Raw genomic sequence first — 24,303 nt, forward strand, 5'->3', positions numbered from 1 at the left:
ATCTTTCAAATGTGGCTAGTGGGACGAAGGAACTCAATTCTCTTACTTATTTTTTTAAGTGTTAAGTTTTGTTTATTTTTGGCTTTACCAGGTCTTTGTTGCTGCCCGGGCTTTTCTTTAGCTGTGGAGAGGGGGGCTACTTTCTATAGCAAGAGTTTCTCACTGCAGTCACTTCTCTTGCAGAGCACAGGCTTTATTTAGGGCTAGCAGGCTTCAGTAGTCGCACCCCCTGGGCTTTGGAGCACAGGCTCAGTAGTGGCGCACCGCTTTAGCTGGCTCAAGGCATGTGGGATCTTCCCAGATCAGGGATTGAACCTTCGTCTCCTGTGTCAGTAGGCAGATTCTTTACCACTGAGCCTCCAGGGAAGCCCAGAACTTAATTTTAAATTGTATATGATTTAAGTTAAATAACCACATGTATTGGATTAGTTAGTAGTGGTCTAGTAGTCCCTTCAAACATTCAGATAAGTGTTAGAAATGGAAGGTGGATAATGGGCAAGCCAGGAATCTAAAATTATGTTTTAAAAACTCTGTCATTCATCCCTTCACTATGAATTTTTCCAGAAGGTTCATATTAAAAAAAAAAGAAAGAAAGAAAGAAACCCAAACCAACCGAATTCTTTAGGCTGCTTTTCTGCATGAATCATCTTTTTGTAAAGAGGTGTAAGACTGGTTTTGTTGCCAACTCTGCCCCCTCATCTACAGACAGAACTCAGTGATTAGGTTCCTGCATTTATTTAAGTTATTCTCCTAAAAAACATGGTTTCCATACTGCAAATAAATGACAGGAACTTTTCCACTCATTTACCCCAGACTGCACAAATGTTCTTTCCAAAAGTGGAGACTGGAACCACAGCCCCCTCACATTGCCTGTTACATCTGTTTATGCTTATAGAAGTGACATCCACGTCGTAGACAGAGAATGCCAATTCCTTGGGAAAGCACCCAGAATTTGGTGAGGTTTGAAGAAAAAAACTCCACTGTTCAAAATAAGAGATACATAGAATTGAGTAGCAACAAAGCTCTTTTGAAATTAAATGAGAAAAGATTTTGCTTCAAGAGTATATAGCTTCTGTGTACAGACTGGCCAGAGTTCATATGTATAATCACTTTCTAGTGATAAAGCTGTGTGCTCAGTCATTCAGTTGTGTCTGACTCTTGGCGGCTCCATTGACTGTAGCCTATCAGGCTCCTCTGCCCATGGAATTTTCCAGGCAAGAATATTGGAGCAAGGTGCCATTTCCTTCTCCAGGGGATCTTCCCAACTCAGGGATCGATCCCTGTTTGCCTGCATTGCAGGCAAATTCTTTACCACTGTGCCACCTGGGAAGCTCTAGTGAGAAAGCCGTAGGTAAGTTACAAAACCTAATCTGTCTTCCCATCTGTAAAAATGCAGGTAATAATGGTTCCCTTGGAAAAACTCATGTAAGGCTTTAAAATGGACAAACAGATTATTGAGTGTCCTTTCAATGGAATGCTGGATGTTACTACAGCAGTAGTCACCAATCTTTTTGGAACCAGGGACTTGTTTACTGGAAGACAGTATGTCCAGGGACTGGATTGAGGGTGATGGTTTCAGGATGATTTAAATGCATTATGTTTACTGTGCTCTTTATTTCTATTACTTCACTTTATTTCTATTACTTCAGCTCCACCTCAGATCATCAGACATTAATTAGATCCCAGAGGGAGGCTGGGGACCCCTGGGATTCTTCATGGTTCTACAGTACTTTGCACCTTTGCCTGCCTTTGACTATAGACTTTTTACCATTCTATAAGCCCTAGAAACTTAAGGCACCTGTAAATGGTTCTTATCTGTAGAAATACAAAATCATTTTGTTCCTGAAGAGATACAGTTGATTACTACCCTGATAATTCAAAACATTACATTTTGGTGCCTTATTAACCAGTTTTACCTCTTTTCTGATTTTCCATAAAGTTTTGTTCTTCACATTGTCATTTGGACGGGTTATATCTTGGTGTTCCCTCCCTAATTGATGAGTCAAATAACATTTTTGACACATCTTCATTTTACATTTGTATTAGAGTATATTTTTACCTTCTTGAAAAATTATCCTTAGAAGTTCCTTTTTTTTTTTTTTTTTGAGGATTGGTTTAAAGGTCTTTATTGACAGTCATGATAGATCTTATATTTTGCAGGAAGGCTGTAACACTTGCTGTATTTTTGATGGGGAAAGGAGGGGGTATTGAGCATTTATAAAAGGGGTGGGGGGTTGGGCGGGAGAGTCTGAAAAACTCTTTCCTGACGAGAAAGCCAGAAGAGTTCCTCCTCTCTCTCTTTTTAGCAGTGGCGCCTTGAGGTCAAGGTGGGTGTTAGGTGAGGCGCAGCGGCCTAAGTGGCGGCCATTCTGGATCTAGGCCTAGGGATTGGCCTTGCAGGCCAGGAGCGTGGCCCAGGGTTTTAGATGCCCTGGGGTCATGGAGTTAACTGCAGACTCTCTGGGATGGGGCCCCAAGAACCCAGTTCTCGCGGCACCAAGACCCGAGCCGAAGGGCAGGCCGTGCCCCAAGCCCGAGGGGCTCTTCGCCCACGGCGCGGGGCTGGGGGCGGGGTGGGGCGGCCTCGCCTCGGGCCGGTGCTTTTCGCCCTCCGTTGGCCGCCAGAGGCTCCCTCTCTCCCTCTCCTGGGATTTTGCTGCCGGGCTCCCTCTCTCTGCGGCCCTAGAGTTAATCCCATCCGCCGAGGTGAGGCACCTGTTACCCCGGGCCTTCCTCACCCCCGCGGCCTCTCCCCCATTCCACCTCGGCTCCGCGGCCGGCCAAACGGCCCGGCGCGCGCGGTCGCACGTGGGCGAGGCCCCTGCCCCGGCCGGGACCCCCGCCCCAGGCCGGCCCGCGGGTGCGAGCGCCTCGGGGCCCGGGCCGCCGCCCGCCCGCAATGGCGTTGGGCAGTGCAGCGCGCCTCCCCGGGCCGCCCTCCGCGGGCCGGGCGCGCGTGGGGGCCGCGGCGCGAGTGGAAGCGGCCGCCGCAGCCGCCCTCCGCGCTGCGCCGTGAGGAGCGGGTGGAGGGGCGGCGAGCGGGCCGGCGCCGAGCCGAGTTGCGGCCACCGCGGGGCGGGGGGCGCCTCGGAGGAGGGGGTCGAGCCACGGCCGCCTGACCCTCCCCGCCGGCGGCGGCTCCGGCTCGGGTAAGGGGGAGGCTGTGCGCGGGGCGAGGAGTTGGGGAGGGTGGAGATGAGGAGGAAAAAATCGGGATGTACAAAGGCTGAGTTGCAGGCTGAGGGTGGGGGTGGGTTGCGGTTGGGGAGCGATAGGTTGAGGATCAGAGGCATTATCAGTGGGATCTATTGTCTCCTGGCACTCTGGGACGAAAAACAAAGGGATTTATTAGCATTACCCTGTAATTTTTTCCTTTTTTTTTTTTTTTTAATGTGGCTGGGGAGCTCGTCTTTCCCCGAGCCACGCCGGCATCCGCCTGGCAGCCGCCCGGAGCCGCAGCCAATGTGTTAGGACTTCAGGTGCTTCTTGGCACAAAGCTAGTCCGCGACCTCCTACCATAGCGCTTGGCGTCACCTGCTCTCCCGGCCCTGCCCCTGCCCGGGGGCCGAGGGATTGCGTCCCGAACCAGGCTTGGGAATCGGCTGCCTCTCAAGTTGGTGTTATTTATGTTTGTCTTTTGTGAGGGCAGGTTTTGAATCCCCCGGCGGCCCCATCGCCCCCGCCCCCGCCTCTTCGGGGTTTGGAATTGGCGGGGGCGGGAGTGGGGTGTGAGGGTGGGGGTGGGGGAGTAGGGTGTGAAGGCTGAAACAAATGTCAGGGTAGAAGGAGATTGGCGATGCCTGACAGAAAAACAGGCTCCACACTCTGAAGCCTTTCTTGTTTGTCTGCATGGGCCATGCATGCGTGCTGGGCCAGGAGCCGAGTTTGGTTGGAGACGGTTTCAATGAAAGTGTGTGCTTCCTCATCTGATGGAGCGTGCGGGTGATAGGGCTCGGGCCTAATAATAAAAAAACAAAACAAAACAAAACCAAAATGAAAAATCTTTAGAACTACAGTGTCTGCTCCACAGCGGATCTTGAAGTATTTGCTGGCATATTGATGTAAAATCCAGCTGTGGGCTTGAGGAAACCGGCCAGCATGCATTGCGTTGTGTTCTGAGCTTGTAGTAAGTTAGAGGCAAGTGTAATAAACAAATCAGGGCTGTGAAAAGAGGTTTCATGGTCTGTTTACCTTCTGATCGTCACGTTCTCATACATTGATTCCCATGATATTGTATATCCCACTCTATAATTAATAATGTTCACTCTTAGGAAACTTCCAAATATTTGATATGGTTCTGAACTTGGAGTGAAACTTACTGCCATTTAAGAACGTTATTATGCTTGGTCTGAAATTGCCCTAGGGTTGCTTTGGGGCTGATATAGACGAGAATATCGGACCAGAAAGAATGGAATAAGCCGCTGTAGGCATGTTTTGGAGTTTGTAAACATAGATTCTGAACTTTTAATTATGCTTGTACAAAAAGAATATGTTCTACCTGATGTGGGGAATCTCAAGTGAATTTCATTTTTCTGGATAGTTTGATGATTTTTTAAAGATCTGGGGACAGCTGGTTTCTTTTAAGGTCATTCACAAAACCAACCAAAACTGGGGCTGAAGTATTGCTTTCAAGTGTACTTATGTGTCACTTGTATGTGTGTGTGTGATTTTGGTGTGTGTGGGGGGGTCCTCAAGTTATGTTTGAAACAGTTTTGTTACCCAAGATTGATCAGAGTTATTACTTTTAAATTCTTGACTTTGAAGTTTCCAGTTCAAAAAGTAATTTCTTAGTTGACATGTGGCTAAGCCACTTTGAAAAATGTATTAATAGTTGACTAAGCATAAATTCAAATAAGTAAATGAATTCAGAAATTCATTCTTTTCTGTTACAGATGAACCTGTAGTCTTGCTTTGAAAAAGCCATTTTGTGTAACTCTTGACTGAATAATTTCCTAATACACCTGTTGGGAGGATCACTGACACAGTATGCCATTTGAGAGGTACTTTTTCTTGACCAGATACTGGTGATTAGAGAAGAGAGGTGTTTTGTTTTTTTGGTTTTTTTTTTCTTGATCATTATGAACATTGGCTTTTCACCCCTGAAGTAAAAATGTTGAAAACTGAGTCTTCGGGTGAACGTACCACGCTCAGAAGTGCCTCTCCTCACAGGAATGCATATAGAACTGAGTTCCAGGCATTGAAAAGTACCTTTGACAAACCCAAGTCAGATGGGGAACAGAAAACAAAAGAAGGTGAGGGCTCCCAGCAGAGCAGGGGGAGGAAATATGGCTCCAATGTCAACAGAATTAAAAACCTATTTATGCAGATGGGTATGGAACCCAGTGAGAATGCTGCAGTCATTGCCAAAACAAGGGGCAAGGGACCCTCATCCCCTCAGAGGCGAATGAAGCCCAGAGAGTTTCTGGAAAAAACAGATGGCTCGGTTGTGAAGTTGGAGTCCTCTGTTTCAGAACGAATTAGCAGATTTGACACAATGTACGATGGCCCTTCATATTCTAAGTTCACAGAAACTCGCAAGATGTTTGAGAGAAGTGTGCATGAGTCAGGACACAACAACCGCTATTCCCCAAAGAAGGAGAAAGCTGGAGGGAGTGAACCTCAGGATGAATGGGGTGGTTCCAAGTCCAACCGAGGCAGTACTGATTCCTTGGACAGTCTTAGCTCCCGGACCGAGGCTGTCTCCCCAACTGTGAGTCAACTGAGTGCAGTATTTGAGAACACCGATTCCCCCAGTGCCGTCATTTCCGAGAAGGCTGAGAACAACGAATACTCAGTGACTGGGCATTATCCCCTGAATTTACCATCTGTTACCGTTACAAACCTTGACACCTTTGGACACCTGAAGGATTCTAGTTCTTGGTCTCCTCCAAGCAAGCACAGTGACGATGCAGAGGATGCTCGGAAGAGTAGTACAAGCCCAGGGCTAGAGGTGGCTTCGAAAAGTACGTCTCTCGCGTCTGTGCCCAGTGAGGAGGCGCGGCAGAGCACGGCAGCCGAGGACCCCGCATCTAACCAGGAGGCTCCCGACAGAACTGACAGGCACACCCCTGAAGAACCTGGTGCTGAAAGCGAGGCAGTGCCAGAGCCTGAAATCCCTTCACCACAGAACGAACCTTCAGAAGACGCAGAAGCTCGTTTGGTGGAGAGTGAGGCAGCAATGCAACAGAAGAGAGAACTTGCAGGTGGTGATTTCACCTCTGCTGATGTATCCAGGTTCGCTTGTGAAAAGGAAGTATTTGAAGAGGCGCATCGTTTTGGCAGCTCCCATGTTTACATGCACAGTGACTATAATGTGTATAGGGTGAGATCCAGGTATAATTCAGACTGGGGAGAGACAGGTACTGAGCAGGAGGAGCAGGAAGATAGTGATGAAAGCAGTTACTGTCAGCCTGATGTGGAATGCTCAGAGATCGCTGGATTGCCAGAAGAGGAGGACATCCCGGCAAACAGGAAAATTAAGTTTAGTAGTGCTCCGATTAAGGTAAGTATATTTTCTTAGTTTGTTTTTGGAGTTGTTGTCCCCCCCTCCAGGTTTTTTTCTTAGTGTTTGGGCCTAACTCTATGTAGACGAGGACTGACAACTGTAAAAACGACCAGGTTGTTGATACACATATGTTGTCTGGTGATTTGAAGAGTTTGGAGTTTTGAGAGCTATTTCTGGATGTGCTTTGTTTACACAGCAATACTGAAGTTGAAGAAGTTTGGGGATTGTGAGATACATACCAGTGGACTGGAGTATGAATAATATGAACCCTGAAAACCAGGAGTGTTAGTTTGAAGGAGAATTACTTCTTTAACTAGTTTCACTTGAAATTACCCATAAATAATAAAATTATCTAAATGTAAACCCTGTAGGATTTGAGGGATCATGTACAAGGGGAGAGTTATGATAACCTTGAAATAATATTCTTTATTTACTTGCTTAAAAAATCTGAGTTATCCCTTACTGAAGTGTAAGTGGATTGTGAGGAATGCTGGAACTTTTTTTTTTTTTTTTTGGTACTGCTCCTTGATACTGAATGTTTGATTCGTGGAAATAACGTTAGCGGACTTAACTACTTAAATTGGAAGGCTATGACTCTAAATAGCTTTGAGTTCAGAAGTTGTTATATGGCTTTAAAATGGAATTGTTTGAAAGGATGTTAAATTGATTTGCCATTCATGGATTTCTTTTTACCTCTTAAAAACTGGATAAATGCCAGTTGAATTCAGATGCTCTATTCTAATGACTTCACTTAGTTAACATTTGGAATAGAAGAATAGCACACACACACAAAAATACATCCGCAGCGAGTGGTGAAACATTATTAGCTGATAGTGGCAGTGGGGCAGGAGGTGTTTGGTTGAGTATCAGCATCTCCTGGAGTGCTTTTTCAAAGTGTCTTTGCCCATCAGCTGAGTCCCAAGATGCTGGCATGCCCTCTTAGGGGAATGTGGAGAGCTGTGGTGGCAGAGTATGTAGTTTGCAACCACTTTCTAGGGACTTTTAGCTCACACAGTGTGTGTAGATGATAGATTTGGAATTAGATATGTCATTTTCTTAAATTTTCTCCTCAAAATCTAAAGCCACTGTCTATTGTTATTTCCATCTTATAAAACTTTCATAGAAGGCTGTAAGATATGTTATTTACATAACAAAGATAAATATGACCCTTCTGTAACTGTGAAATTCCTTCTTGAAATAAGCTAATAATCTGTGAAATTCTTTACTGGTGTTAACAGGCAAACTTGCCTTTCAGTTGTGTAAAGCAAAGTTTTGGGTCAGAATGGGCCATGTCAAGTTAAACTATGTTTAAAATAACTTCTGGAGCTATGAATCTAGTTTCTAAGGAAACTAAATTTCTTTGCTGCTCTTTTCCCACCTCCCTTTGTCATTCTCTCCCCTACCCCCAAGTTGTAGGCACCCTCATTAGAGGTCCCTTTCCCTCAGGCCGGTCCAGCCAACTCCTAAATTTCATTGTTCAAGTCCCCTTTGCAAGTGCTCTCATTTGAGCATCGTCTTCCTACACCTTAGGAAGAAAGCAACAAGATTAAATTGTTACACATCCAGCAAGGCAGGAATAACTGAAATGAACTCTTCAAGGAGTTTGTTAAAACCAGTGACCAACTCCCTAATGGGGAATAGCAGCTTACTAAAATTTATCAACCCAGATGGAGCACCAGCCTTGAATTTGGGTCCTGTGCTGCACAAAACATAGCTGATCGGTTGAATGGATTTTAAAGGATTTATGACTGAAACTTGGATGTTCACCTGTGAACAAACCAGGGTTTAGGGCATGATATTTCGAAGTTGAAGTCATTTCTTTTCTGCTTATAACAATAAGCGTTTTGACTCTTAATTTGCACACTGCAGACTGTATTTCACATAAGGAATGAAATAGAGTGCATACGTTTAATGCTTTCCATTGAGAGCATGGATCAAGCATCAGATTTGTGAAAGATAAGGCGCTGCGTTTTAGTGGGCAGTTAACTGTACTAGTTGGAGTGGATTCAGTCTGTGAACAGAAGATACATTCTTAGCCCTTTGTAATGAATGAGACAATTATTCTTTTTTTGTTCCCATTGTTTAACGTGTAAGTGGATTCACTTGGAAATCTTGAGAGCTACTTTCCCACTGGTGGTGGTGATGATGGTAGTGTTTAGATTATTCTCCAATTAAGATTTTTGCCTCAGAGAGTGGTAATAATGTTTATTGAATGCTTGTCAGATGTCTACTCTCATGCTGTTAGCTGCAGAGGACACAAAAATCTATAAGGTTACCTCTTCCTCTGTGAGCTTGTGGAGTCAGTTCTTAAACACATGGCATTTAAAACCCACGAAACACAGTGTAAAAACCTGTGCGGAAGTGTCTAATGTCGTTTGAGTACTTTAGCCGTTTTTGGCTATACTAAATGTGTGGCGTGAATAGTATTCGATAGGTCATTTGGAAGGGAACACACTCAGCCATTCTCTATGGGTGTTTCCTTATTCTTTTTATAAATATTTCTTTATCGGAATGGGAAGTTATGTGCTTTCCAACATAAATCTTTTCCTTTGAAACATAAACACATTCCCTGTTTCAGAAGTAATAACAAGCATATTCCTTGCAGAAATGATCTTTAGAGCTTTTACATTCTTTTCCTGATGCTCTCACCTTATTCTTCACTAAACATTCTCAACACTTTGGCCTCCTGTTTCATAACTTGTTTATGACCTTTATGTATGTGACAGTGTCCAGTTTCTATTTTAGTTCTTCTGTAGATGTTATAAATTGATGTTTCCCTAAGATGTCTTAATCTGGACCTAGAAAAATGTCAAAATAATAGCTGATCTTTCCTGTGTATATATATCCTTTATATATAATTGTTGATGACTTTTAGAAATGGTCAGATTGTTTCTTAATGGATAGATTAATGTGCTTCATTGTGTCATGGAAAATTAGAATGAAATTAATAACAGAAAATATAAAATCCAGCTTCGGAGTATGGAATGAGGGAGTGTTATGAAGATATGCTGATTTGATATATGGATATATTTGATATATGGAATTATTCTCAAGAATAATTCATTCTCAAGAATTTCTCGGAATCAAGGAATTGAATTAAATTTGTCTCAGATAAATCAAAGAAAGGGTGACATTTAAATTTTTTAAAAAATATTATTTCAGAACATTTATTGAGTCCTTACTATGTGTCAGGAACAGTGAAATACAAAAAATACATAAAATTACCAGAGCTGATGAAGTCAGGAACCGGTGGCCGGTGGGAAGTATACAGCCTGTTAGTGTCACTCCATAGGGCATTCTGTTCACCTCTGTTCTTGGATGACCCAAGTCGTCACTGCAGTCTTCTTAAGAAAGCCGGGACCCTTTCTCTGTTTCTGGCAGTCTCAGGTCCTTCAGATCGGTGTTCTTGAAACATAGTGTATCGGAAAAAGTGTATTTTTGTAATTCCCAGCAAGACAAAAGTGCTGGATTGGTGTTGAGATACATTATGCTGTACTTTTCTCTGTGTTTTCTCAAGTTGCGTGGAGTTTTACACAGATGGAGTTGAACGAGAGTCACCAATGGCTGCAGTGTTGCTCTAAGCCGTACATGATGGTTGTTGAAAATGGATTTCTTGGCATTCCCTCCCTGTTCTGGGGCTGTGAGTTATTTTCAGGGGGGGGGGTACATGAGGCCTTTTATTCAGGATGGTGTTCTGAGCATCATTCTGACACCCAAATTTCTGTCTTTGTGCAGTTTTCTCTAACAGTCTCGCTCAGTGCTTCTAAACTTGAATTTGCATTATCAATCACTCAGGGACCTTTTGAAATGCATATTTCTTTTCCAGTAGCTGTTTTGTAGGAAATTACCTTGATGCAGTAGTTAGCCTCCGAGTACACTACCAGCTATCCCAGAGGTATGGAGTAGACAGGCTCAGCCACCAAATTAAGATACTTGAATCATACGATTTATCAAATCAGTTTAAAACACACAGCCCAAAGCAAGAGGAAAACCGTGGAGGGTGGTGAGGAGGGTGGCGGAAGGTTAATGAACTTAAGGAGATTGAAAGGAGATTGAAAGGAAGGACCTGAGTTCTTTCACTTTTTTGTAGCTGAATCCTGGGTACACAAAATTCATGTGTCCTGTGTCTCTCACATCAGCCTTTCCCACCGATGTGCCTGCTTCTGAGGACTAGAGTTGAGGAAGAACTCTGCACAGACTCGTGATGCCCTGGGCATCTTAATTCCTGGGATACACACTTGCTGAATCGAAGGGAGTGGGGACAGGTACACTTAGGTGCAGTTGTAGGTTTACCAGTTTGCCTGCTGATGAGCCGTGGGGGCTATTTGCGTTTCTTGGTGAGAGCACCTGAGGGTCCAGAATAGCCTCATACTGAATGTGCTCGCTGGAAGGCTGATATGGAGATGGCATCGCTGTCAGTCCAGAGATGGCATGATAATGGCTTGGTCTTGCCATTCCTTTCTATTTTGGAATAATCTTGCAGGTTACTGACTTACCTAATTTTAACATGTCTTGTGACTTTTCTCTTGGTCTTACAAGCTCTCATTACTGTGCTTAACTAAGTCACTTAATGTTAGCTTACTACCATCAGTGATGATAACTTCTTAAGAGTTTCATCCAATCCATTTATTTTCTTGACCTTTATAAATAGAATTTCATATTCCCAAGCAATACCGCAGACTCTCACAGTAGTAGGTCTGGGGTGAAATTTTGCATTTCTGACAAGCTCTCACATTGGTGCCGATGCTGCTGATCACCAGACCACTATTTGGAATATGATTTTGAAGTATAATCTTCTGGCTTCTGAATGGGGCTTGTAACAAAATTTGCTCTTCAGATGGGTCTGCTGTAGCTGCTTGTATGGAAAAATATTCTTTGAAGCTGAAACAGGTGTAAACTTGTTTCTGGATGCCAAAGTGGATTATGGTCTCTAAATTCATAAGGAGTTTGGGTCATTAAAAAGTCATATTTTCGACTCTGTGTGGTCTAAATTTTTAATTATAAAAGGACAGGAGGAGAAAGTTCTTGACAGACTCAGAAATTCTATTTCTTTCATTCTTTTGGAAGCCTAAATTTAAAAGCTTCTAGGGAGAGTATTAGAATCATCATTTTGTGTAGCTTGCTTTTATTTGGATAGCATTCAAACTGAGCTTCCTTTTAAAATTTGGTGTTTTATAAATTATGGTTTATAACCAGGCAAATATGTCAAATGTATTAATGTGCTGTGTAAAATCAAATAATGAATAGTTATTGAATGACCCCTTTTCTAATACTGCATATGTGTATACTAATAGCTTTTTCCCTCCCCTGACACTTGGTCATTTAATATTTAAATGAGATTCTTTTCTACAGCAGCCTATTACAGATGTTTGTAGAAATTTATTTGTAGTAGAAAGGTTTAAAGTGTCTTCCTTTTTGTATCATCAACAATATTTTTTGTTCCCCTCTAAATTACCTCACAAAGGATGCTCATTGTTGCGGAAATGAACTTTAAAGAAAAAAGGCTGAATTTGAGGAAAATAACTTTCTATTATGTCATCCATCCATTGTTTACTTTATTAACCTAGTCACATGCCTGTCAACAGTAATCTGATTTAAATCTCTTCTGCATTAGATTTTTTCCTAACATCTTCTTCACCTAAAAAAGAAAAAAAGATTTCAGAATGTCTATAGAAAAATGCGATTATATACAGGATAAATTTTGTATAAGCAAATCAACTGTTATGTTTAGTTGTGAATATCACGTCTTCGTTTGTGTGCTGTTATCTAATTTACTTAATATTTTTTCTTAATTTCCAATGCTCTTCATTTTGAATCTTTCATTTTTGTTCTTTTGCTTCATTATAGTCTCCGGTTTTCATTTTGAATAGGAAAAAAAGTAACTTTTCAAGTAATGCTTCACATTTTTTCTTTCTGGTCACTTTAAAAAATTACCCTGGTTCTAATCGCTTCATCTTGGTTTGTGACATAGAAACTTAAAGATGAAAAATACTTAAGGGTAATCTAGTGTAATTTCCTCCTCACTTCAGTTAGCCCTTCAATAGCATATTGCTGACAGATGATCATTCAGCTTCTGCCTGAATAATTCCACTTATGGGGGGTTTATTATTTTGCAAGGCAAAAGGAAAGTTGGAAGGAGGGGCATGGCTGTGTGCGTGTGTGTGTGTGTGTGTGTGCTCATGTATTTCCTTATTTTCATTTATCTTTAATTGGCAGGGTTTTTTTGAGGTAAAATTTAAATAACATCAGATTCACCATATTCAAGTGTACAATTCAGTGGTTTTCCGTATATTCACAATGTTATGCAGCCAGCACTATTATCTAATGGGAATATTTCCATCACCCTAGAAAGAAGCCCTGTGTCTGTGAGCAGTCGTTCCCAATTCCCTTTCTTCCCACATCGTTTGGCAAACACATAATCTACTTTCTGTCTCTATGGATTTGCATCTTCTGGACATTTCATACAAATGGGATCAAGGGCGTGCTTTTTAAGAGAATGTAGGAGACACAGTGAGTATGTCTTGAGCTATGTTAAAATATAGGATACCATGTGGGCAGCAGACTATAGGAGGAAGGTCTAGGGGGCAAGGATAACGGACTTTATGGATGGTGACATGTTCTCAAGATGAAGTGACAGGATGTGGGGGCCACAAATGTTGCCTGCTTGTTAATGCAGTTTCATGGAGAGAAAGAAGACAGGAAGCTGAGATAACAGCAGGATCCAGAAAGGGATGAGGATATTTGTTAACTGAGGAAAAACAGTGTATGGGGCAAAGAGGATGGTCAGAATCACCGCCTAACTTGGGACACTGCACTTTTCTTCACGTAATCTGAAATTGCCGTTGACGAAGCTAAGTGATCGCTTCAGCACAGGGTATCTTTACAGGCACAGCAGCGCTGATGCCAATTTTCGTCCTTACATTGGCCTTTTCTAGCACGAAGAGACTTGTCACGTTCCCGTGATCTGATTTATTCCCAGCCTGCTGCTCTTATGCTCTCGCTTCTCTTCGTTTATGCTGATTGGAATTGTTCATGGACGAACTTCACTCTTTATTTTAAAACTTCTCCTCCTTCAACATTTCAATATAGATTTTATATGCCATTTGACTATTACCTCTATAAATCATGTATGAAATAAGTCATTTTGGGCAGGCACTTAATTTATTGCACATTGTCAACTAAAGAATATTATATACACCACTTAAATATTACTAACTGATAATGAGAATAACACCAAACGTTTCTTTTTTTTGTTTGTTTTAAGCTAGTATGGCACACTTACTTTATCCGGCCGCACTGGGTCTTCGTTGTCCAGGCTTTTCCCTAGCTGCAGCAGGTGGGGGCTACTCTTGCTCAGGCTCTCTTGCTGCAGAGCACGGGCTACTAGGGTGTGTGGGCTGCAGTAATGGGGGCACAGGGGCTTAGTTGCTCTGAGTCATGTAGGACCTTCCTGGACCAGGGATCTGACGTGTGTCTCCTGCATTGGCAGGCAGATCCTCTACCACTAGGCCACCAGGGAAGCCCCCACACTTTCTTGAGATTCTGTAAAGTTGGCCAGGTCTGCGTCTTGAAGCTTTGGTTTTCTTATGTGTAAGTGGGGCTCTCTTACTTGTAGTTTATCACTAGAATCTCTTCTCAGCTTTAACCTCTTGTTATCTTGACTGTATTTTAAACGTATTTGTACAGTATCCTTGCCATAAATATTTGTGCTATTATTTCAAAGGGAAAAATTTGAACATCTTTGTTGAAATGTCAAAATGAAGTTATGTTAAATTGCTCTTGAGAGTGTTATTTATACTATAGATTGTAGTTAAAAACTAAGATGATTAAAAGATTAAACCCAAGGGAGTACATTTTGATAGAGTTACTTTTACAGCAACTCAACTTTTGGAAGTATGGCTTGAACTATATATTAGAACACCTTGCTGAGGAGCCTAAGAATAAAGAAAGAAATGTTTTGTAATATAGTTGCTGACATATTAATTGCTTTATTCACTTTTGTTCTGGAAATAGCTTCACAGCACAGTTCAACATGATTGAAATATTGATAATCTTTTGCACAATTCCCAATTTTTTAGCCTAACTTGCTCTTTCTCGTGTGCCCGTCCTTACAAAAAGGACAATGAAAAGGCAGAGTGTAAAGATATTTGGAAATTTTATATTTTATTTATTTAAGGATAAACATTCTTAAACATTTATTTAAATATTATTCTTAAATATTTAATAAATATTAAATAAATAATTTGTTTGGCTGTGCTGGATCTTAGTTGCAGCTTGTAGGATATTCAGACTTCCTTAAGACCTGCCGGATCTTAATGATCTCTTAAGTTCAGCATGTGGGATCTAGTTCCCTGACCAGGGATCGAATGTGGGCCCCCTGTATTGGGAGCTTGGAGTCTTAGCCCCTGGACCACCAGGGACATCCCTGGAACTTTTGTATTTTAGGGGGAGCAAAGTCTTGCTGCTTGTTTAATATATTCCAGAAGGATTAAAAAAAAGCACTTGTAGAATTAAAACTATTTCACATATATTTATATGTGAAGAAAAGTGGTTTTAAATGGACTGGCTCACAGACCTGTTAGCCTCCTCCTCTCTCTTTTTGAGTCAGATAATGAATGAATTTTGTTCTGGGGGAAGCTAACCTTCCACATTGTTTTCTGCACCAGCTGAAATGTGGTGGGCTAGGTTGGGGCACATAGTGGTTGACAGAGGGTCAGAAAGTGGGTGGAGTGGTGACCGTGTGGCTGCCTGAGGGGAGCCAGGCTTGCAGAGTGGGGATCTGGTGTTTCTTCCCGATGCTCTGGGGTCGGCGTGACTCCGAAGCTGTGTGCCCGTGTGCCCTGAGTCTGCCACTGTTCAGTGAGGCACACCTTTCTGTCTCTCCCACTTCAGATCTCTTCTCCAAATATTGCATTTTAGTTCTCTTCTTTCAAACACTATGTCAGGAATAGAACTTTGTGGAGGGTATGTTCATATTGGAAAATATGTTTAATCTTGATATGAAGATTTTAAATAATACTTAAGGTCAAAGGTGCCTATTTTGAAAAGTTTTGCTTCACTGTCAGGGACCTCGTAGAGGAGGGAGAACAGGTTTATTGGTTAGTTTTTAAGGGCCACTTGTGAGTCAGTGCTGTGCTGATGAATTCTTTTCACTCAGCACTTGTTTCAGATAGAATGGATGTGCCAAGTTGTTTTGTAAGAAACAGACATAAATTCACACTTTTCATTATGAATCAGCTATTGTATTTTTTAAAAAGAACCCGTTCCTGGAACTACAACTACTGTGTATACAATAAATAAGGAAAGGGATATATTGTATAGCACAGAGAAATACAGCTATTATTTTGTAATAGCTTTAAATGATGCGCAGTCTATAAAGTTATTAAATCACTGTGTTGTACGTGTAAAACTAATGTGATATTCTAAATGAACTACACTTCAATTAAAAAAAAATTTAAAAAAACCAATCCTTACAGGAAAGGCAAAACTTACTATAGGGTGTTTGACTATCACCTTGTGTACCAGTATGTAAAATGTAAGAGCTATTATTTTTGGCCATACCACGTGGTGTGCAGGATCTTAGTCCCTGACTAGGGATTGAATGCATATTCCCTGCAGTAGAAGTGCAGAGTCCTAACCGCCGGACCGTCAGGAAATTCCCAGAACATAATCATTTTTAAAAGTTTATTCTGTAGGTAGAATACTAAAAGGCAGTAATTTAAGTTGTGCATCGATTTTATTTTGGCCACTCCATGTACACAGCATGCAGGATCTTAGCTTCCGGATCAGGAATCGAACCTGTGCCCCTTCAGTGGAAGCACAGAGTCTTAATCACTGGACTGCCAGGGGGAAGTCTGCAGGCTAAAGATTCTAGATAGTTGTGCATCAGTTTTAATATACGAATGCCAGAGCACATGTTTCCTCTTAGAAAGTTTAAGATGGAGCACTGAACATTAAAACAAACACACAAACAAGTCTCATGAAAAATAAAAGCTGGGCCAGAAATGAAAATTGATGATATAATAGGGGAAGAGAAATGTAAGAATGATGATAACGTAGATCAGGTCTTCGTTGACTTTTGATACATGTGCATAACACATGTTATGTTTTGTTTCAATGTTAAATTAACATTGAAAGGGCATTAACTCTATATACAATTTTTTTGGTCAGCATCTAGAATTATCTATGATTATTCATTTAGGGTAGATTCCTAAAATACTTTAAAGCCGTTGATACACACAGTCTGAATTATTATTCAGAAGGATTTTGTTAGTTTATAATTAGCATTGCATTGGAATGTTTTTATGTATGCTTTATAGTTTTCAGCGTGTTAGGTTTCTCATAATTTCTATGTATTATATTGACTTATTGGTGACGTTGAATGTTTTCATCTGTTTACAGGAATTTTTTTGGATATGAGTTCCGAGTGTTATTTATTGCCTTTTTGTCAGTGATTATTAGTAATAGTCAAAGTGTTTATCAAAGTGTTGTCCTGGTAGAAAGTTAAAAGAACTCAGATATTCAATTAATAGTGGAATGGTTATAGTGTAATGAGATAAAGCTGTTATAAATCTTTTTTTCTAATTAAAAAAAAAAAAACGTATTTATTTAGCTGGTCTTAGTTGTGGCATCTGAAATCTAGTTCCCGTACAAGGAATCAAACACCAGCCCTCTGCATTAGAAGCTCACAGTTGTAGCCTTTGGACCACCAGGGAAGTGCATAAAATTGTTGAAAATGAGAAATATTTTGCGATATACAGTCTTATAGGCTAAAAAGACTAGTTAAATATTTAATATGCATTTTTATCACAATTTTAATTTGGAAACCGAAAGACTGAAGAAAGCCTAAAAATACATACAGCAAAATGTTCAGTTCAGTTTAGTTTAGTTCAGTTCAGTTGCTCAGTCGTGTCTGACTCTTTTCGACCCCATGAATCGCAGCACGCCAGGCCTCCCTGTCCATCACCATCTCCCGGAGTTCACTCAGACTCACGTCCATCGAGTCAGTGATGCCATCCAGCCATCTCATCCTCTGTTGTCCCCTTCTCCTGCTGCCCCCAATCCCTCCCAGCATCAGAGTCTTTTCCAATGAGTCAACTCTTCACATGAGGTGTCCAAAGTACTGGAGCTTCAGCTTTAGCATCATTCCTTCCAAAGAAATCCCAGGGCTGATCTCCTTCAGAATGGACTGGTTGGATCTCCTTGCAGTCCAAGGGACTCTCAAGAGTCTTCTCCAACACCACAGTTCAAAAGCATCAATTCTTCGGTGCTCAGCCTTCTTCACAGTCCAACTCTCACATCCATATATGACCACAGGAAAAACCATAGCCTTGACTAGACGGACTTTAGTCGGCAAAGTAATGTCTCTGCTTTTCAATATACTATCTATGTTGGTCATAACTTTTCTTCAAGGAGCAAGCGTCTTTTAATTTCATGGCTGCAGTCACCATCTGCAGTGATTTTGGAGCCTCCCAAAATAAAGTCTGACACTGTTTCCACTGTTTCCCCATCTATTTCCCATGAAGTGATGGGACCGGATGCCATGATCTTCGTTTTCTGAATGTTGAGCTTTAAGCCAACTTTTTCACTCTCCTCTTTTACTTTCATCAAGAGGCTTTTTAATTCCTCTTCACTTTCTGCCATAAGGGTGGTAGTAATTTTTGGATATAGAAAATAAAGGTGATGTTTATAAAACCATTTCAATTTTTCCAGATTTACTAAATTCTCTACAATGATCATATATTATTTTAATTATATAAAAAAGGGGGATACATTTGGAATGATCAACAGTAACAACTATGTGTTTATTCTTTGGGCTACATTGTCTGCTCTTTTGAGCTGCACTTCATGGCATGCCAGATCTTAGTTCCCTGACCAGGGACTGACCCGCATCCCCCCTGCAGTGGGAGTGTGGAGTCTTAACCACTGGACCTCCAGGGAAGTCCCTAACAGTGCTGACGTTGACAGAAACGTTAAAAAGTGCTGTCACAGAGAGATTCTAATAATTAATTTTTTAATGGAATTTTCTTTGGAGGTTAATATGTCACAGGACACAGTTTTGGAGTGTAAAGTTATGGAAAACTGAGGAGAGGTCATGGGTTTAAGAAAATGGGTGCGCTTTTGACAGCTGAGTTCATTCAGTGCATGCTTTCTAATCCTTGGTAAAACTGACTCCATATTTGTGGCTCAGCTTGTAAGCATTACGTGGGGCAGGACTGCCTAACACTTGCATAGGTTTTAGTTCTTTTCAGTTGCTATTGTGTGTGTTATATCCCAATGTGTTACTTAAAATGTGGGCACATATTCTGTATCTGAAGTGAAAATTGTTTTGATGTGTAATTTTACTCAAAACAATAAGTATTTGTTTAAAGAAAGCCTAACAATTCTCCCATATGAGATCATGTCTTTTCTTTTGAATTTGTTAAATTATTGAACCTTAACAGGCTTTGTCTTTCAGAGGCTGAGAACAGAGATGTTAAGTTTAGTATCTTGTCTACATGTAATCTTATGAAAACACTTGGATGCACTCAGTTAAAAATGGGATTTTGTGTCCTAGGTCTCTATGTCCTTTTGAATATGTTTTCTAAAATACCAGTTAATATATAGTTTCTTCTTATTGTCCTTTTAAGAAATATGTATGTATTTATTTGGTTGTGCCATGTCTTAAAGTGGTTCTGGCATGCGGGGTCTGCCTTGCAGCATGAAGGATCTTCAGTTGCCACATGTGGTATCTACTTCCTTGACCAGGGATCAAACCTGGGCTCCCTGCGTTGGGTGTGCAGAGTCTTAGCCACTGAAAGGGAAGTCCCTTTTCTTGACAAAAGCTTTAGCTGAAAAGATTGATTGGATATATGATTAGAGTATATGGTAGTATGTACTATTTTTAGTTAGAGTCTAAGGATCAGTTACCCTCAAGCCCTGGATAGTGTTGCACCTATGAAAAGCTTTGGTAGACAATGCTGAACTATATAAATGGTGAGAAGAATATTTGGGGGAGATGGCAGAGTTTTCTGAAATCAGAAGTTAAAGTGTTGCTTTTGGCCTAATTAGATCAAATGATAAATCATACAGTTTTGAACAGTTCCAGCATTTTATAAATTCTGGTCAAGTCCTTTAAATTGCCTTATTATGTAATCTGATGCTGTGTTATCTTTTTTTATTGGGTGTACTTAAACCGTACTGTGATATGGCTAATAAATTCTATTTGTATTTTATTGAATAATGAGTTTATAATAGTACTACTTAGATATGTATTATGTACATAATTATAAGTATTATTTAAAGGAAAGAAGGCAGCATTATTAGGTATTCAGTCAAGTTTGAGGTGAGACCTGTGTTTTTCCTTTGGGGACTGTGTTGCTTGTGGAATTTTTATATTGCTGGTTCCTTCTCTGAGTAATGAGTTCTGTGAATAACATGTTTAAGAGCTCTCAAGAGATTGCTCCACTTTGCAAAGGTAGCAATTAGAAGTTTTAGTTTGAAGATACTTGGGTTTGGCACTTATTGTTTTGTGAAATTCTTACCATTAATCTAGAAATGAACCATTGACTAAGTTGATCCCTGTCACTGGAGGATGGTGGAAATAAGCTATAAATATTGATACAAAATACTTTCAAAGTTGTGGTTTTTCTGTATGTTGTGTTTAATGTTTAAGTGATGTATTTGTCAGGGTTCTCCAGAGAAACAGAACCAGTATAATGTATGTGTGTGTTTAAGTGTATGTGTGTGTGTGTGTGTGTGTGTGTGTGTGTGTGTAGACAGATATCAAGAAAGAAAGAGAAAGGTAGAAATAGAGATGTTTAGGATTTGGCTCATGAGATTATGGAGGCTGGCAAGTCCAAGATCTGCAGGGTGGGCTGGAGACCCGGTGAAGGGCTGATTTTCTTAAGAATTTAAGTCTAAAAGCTGACACCCTGGAGACCTAGGGAAGTACCCAAGCTCCATGCTCAGGGTTTAAGTTCAGAGGCTGTCTGTTGGCGAATTTCTTTTTGCCTAGGGGAAGTCAGTCTTTTGTTCTATTCAGGCCTTCAGCTGATTGCATAAGGCTCACCCACATTATGGAGGGCAAGCTAGGTGCTTACTCAAAACCAACCGATTTAAATGTGTCTGTGCTCAGTCGTGTCTGACTTTTTGTGACCCCATAGACCGTAGTCCACCAGACTGCTGTGCCCATGGACTCTTTCATGCAAGAATGCTCGAGTGGGTTGCCATTTCTAGGACCCAGGGATTGAACCGAAGTCTCTCGCATCGCCTGCATCGACAAGTAGATTCTTTACCACTGGTGCCACCTGGGAAGCCCAACTTAAATGATAGTCTCAATCAAAACTATCCTTGCAGAAATGTCCAGAAAATGCTTGACCAATTGCCTGCGTACCATGGCCCAGCCACGTGGACGCATAAATTAACTGTCATGGTCAGGCTTTATTGTTTGGTTATTTCCTCTGAAGCTGTTTCAGGAGAAAAAGTCTTCAGTTTCTCCACATATCTTAGTGGAAGAGTTGTTCTGTCCCTGTCATTCTTGAAAACTTCCCAAAGGGGTTCTCCCTCTTAGGGCAGTATGTAGGAGTATTAGTAGTACTAGTACTAGTAAAAAAAAGTAGTAGTATTAGTAGGGAAAAGACCACATGTTTTGGAATCAGACCTGAATTCAGATCCTGCTGACATATGATCTTCTTAAGAGTGTTTGTTTCAACTTTAAAGATAGGGACTTTGTTTTATGGTGTCTAGCACTGTCATACTGCCTGGCACATAGTAGGTACATAATCAGCGTTAGTAACCTTTGATGTCCATCACTGGTACTCCTTATCCCTTTCCTGTTCACTCTCCCCACATATGAAGGTCCAGATTGGGATGATGGGATGGTATTTGTAGATGAACAAGGATTGTATAATTTATTTATAGGTAAGACCCTTCCAGTTAGCAGTGATAAAGGAAAGCTGAGTGATTCTGTTACAGACTATAATCTTTCCTGGCCTCTGCCCTGGCTTGCTGATGTGGTGCTCTCTTTGATTTGGAAAATCTCAATCTATCACCTGGTGAGATAATGACAATTTATAAGTAACTAGAAACAGTCATTAAAGTATGGTTGCATGAGACATGGCTGTGAAAGTTGAGAGGGAAGAGTATTCATTTTGCTTTAACTTTATTTCTGCTTTGAGTGATTGCCCAAGCTTGTAATTAGTTGCAAGATAATAGAAAACTTGAGCTTCCATATAAAAATTATAAAGCTACTTATTTAGAAATTGCGTTAATTTGCTACAACATTGGTAACTTGAGTATGTAAACCTATCTATTTTTCTTCATGAAAATTATTGAAAATTTAATTGAAGAAGGCAGTTGAATTATTTCTTATAATTTAGCCTCTTTCCCACCTTTGATTTCCTGACCTGTTTCTTAAAATGTGGTTTCTTTTGTTCTTTTCAGTGATGAGAGAGGAATTCCCTTTTTGGATCACTTCTATTCCCACCCCCTTGATACTGATTTTAGAAACGTTCTTGGTTTTAATTCCAGACCTAAGTCATAGTTTTATAATTATTTTGGTAGCTAGTTATCTAATTCTCTGATCAAGTTCTTACTGTGTAAGATTTTTATTTATCCACAAAACAGTTTTCCATTTTTCTCAGTGCTTTTAAGTAATTAGAAACAAACTGCATGAGGACAAATAATCCAAGGTCTTCAAATCATATTTGTTCTGCCATTTTATTAGTTATTTGTATATTTTTCTGTGAATTATATTATGTGGAAGCTGTCTAACCATTGTTATTAGGCTAAAATATGAAATAGCTTTGCTTGTTCTTGTAAATTTGTTTATGTACAAAACGTATATCATTTTCCCTAGGCAGAAATAGCTTTTAGTGGCACTCTGAAGAAGAGAATAGCTGAGCTGATTTCTGCATTTCCTTTTTAAACAAAAATGCAATAACCAGTTTTTAGGGTTTGTGTGCATTTCTTGAGACACAAAAATGTTCTATAAAAATTACCTTTTTTAAAAAAAAATTGTTATTTTTACTTTATTTTACTTTACAGTGCTGTATTGGTTTTGCCATACATTGACATGAATCCACCACGGGTGTACATGCGATCCCAAACATGAACCCCCTCCCACCTCCCTCCCCACAACATCCCTCTGGGTCATCCCCGTGCACATCCCCAAGCATGCTGTATCCTGCATCGGACATAGACTGGTGATTCGATTCTTACATGATAGTATACATGTTTCAGTGCCATTCTCCCAAATCATCCCACCCTCTCCCTCTGAGTCCAAAAGTCCACTCTATACATCTGTGTCTTTTTTGCTGTCTTGCATACAGGGTCATCATTGCCATCTTTCTAAATTCCATAATGCTTCGTAATGTTGTTAAAATTGAGAGTTCATCATGTTATATGAGTGAATTGAGCTAGTATGTCAAATATTATGTTGTTACTGGTGATAATATTCTTTGAGATTAATATGGTTACAGCATTATATAATTACTATTGTGAACATAAGTCAAGGTTAAGATATCACTTATTATTCAACTGTTTATAAATACCTGTTTATGCTGATAGCTGTTTGGAGAAGGATTGTATTCTGAATTGATTGGTAATGGTCAACAAAAATTATTGAATATACTTAATATATTTTGAGCTTGGGCTCTGCTGTGAGGTTATTATGATAAATAAGATAAGTCCTTGCTCCTCAAGACATTTATAGTCTTGTGAAGGAGATAGAGAAGAAAGCATTGAATGGTATGATAATGTATACAGCTATGTACAAAAGACAGCCGTATATTATTTATTGTCCAAATGTGATTCTTTCCAGAATAGAAAAGGAGTGAATAATAATTACACATATTTGAGAGGTGGAATAGTCTGAGGTATATGTTTTTATTTTAAATAAGAGAATAGACCATTGCATAATCTTCTTTGTATTATACAATGTCTAGGGAGACCATATACTTTCTTATCAAACTGGGACACTTTAATAGTGAAATGAGAGCTGTCTATACTTATATGGAGGCAACAGGCATAACCTAGGACTGACCTAAGGCAACCAGTATACATTGTCACCTCCATATAACAGGGTGCAGAGGGGCTGCTAAGCCAGGGCGTTTGCCTTCTTGAGGAGGAGTAGCATAAGGGAGAGATTTTTAGAGGAAGTGATGATTCTTGACACTCTAAAGATGACTAACTAATTAGAATTGGGACCTCCTCAGTCCAGGGAGGAGCACGTTTGAGATAACTGCAAATAAGTCAGAAGAGCTGGAGGAACAGCAAGGATGTGTGTGTGTGTGTGTGTGTGTGTGTGTGTGTGTGGTGTAAGATTGTGAGCAGGCGGCATTTGTATACTAAGGGGTTGGAAACTGAATGCACACTGTTGGGAGTCATTGAGGAACTGTGAGGGATGGATGACCTCACCACTGTGCTGTGGTGCCTCTCTGCTACGAGTGCTTATGGAAGGTTGGAGGAAATTCGTTGGTTGTCCACGCTTTCTCTTTGATTCCCTGTGTTCTTTCCATAACCATTTATCATAGAACTTTTCAACCAGTTTCTACTTAACCAGCTTTCTGGGCTAACTGATGTTTTCCATTTGGTAGATGAAGTGTACTAACTGTTATCCATGTGAGTGATTCTGACTTGAAGACCGTAGTTTAGACCGCCTTCATTATCATCCTGCCATACTGAGTTGCAGGCTTCCTGGGAGGGGTTATGTACATTTCTAAACTTGTTTTTTGTCTACTTCTTATCTTTCTAAATGTGTGTTTAATGGAATATTAAGTAAATTGATGAAATACGAGTGTGAAAAGCAAGGTTTTAAA

The 24,303-nt window shown here is 40.5% G+C and overlaps 1 protein-coding gene across 25 annotated transcripts in view; it reads left to right on the forward strand.

Annotated features, from left to right (window-relative positions):
• The first annotated feature begins 2,238 nt into the window (after window positions 1-2,238).
• The window catches only part of PPP1R9A (protein phosphatase 1 regulatory subunit 9A), a 345,069-nt gene continuing 323,004 nt past the window's right edge, over window positions 2,239-24,303 (forward strand). For 13 of the 25 annotated variants that reach the window (XM_027968460.3, XM_060414474.1, XM_060414463.1 and 10 more), the window contains exons 1-2: window positions 2,966-3,149; window positions 4,893-6,502. In XM_027968460.3, the coding sequence (XP_027824261.1) occupies window positions 5,111-6,502 (1,392 nt within the window). In that variant the 5' untranslated portion in view covers window positions 2,966-3,149; window positions 4,893-5,110. Of the gene's footprint in view, window positions 2,707-2,965; window positions 3,614-4,892; window positions 6,503-24,303 lie in introns of those variants that run through there. The other 12 variants (XM_015095189.4, XM_015095193.4, XM_060414468.1 and 9 more) reach the window with 3 other exon arrangements.

The sequence above is a fragment of the Ovis aries genome, chromosome 4 (genome assembly GCF_016772045.2).
Source record: "Ovis aries strain OAR_USU_Benz2616 breed Rambouillet chromosome 4, ARS-UI_Ramb_v3.0, whole genome shotgun sequence".
NCBI classification, from domain to species: domain Eukaryota; kingdom Metazoa; phylum Chordata; class Mammalia; order Artiodactyla; family Bovidae; genus Ovis; species Ovis aries.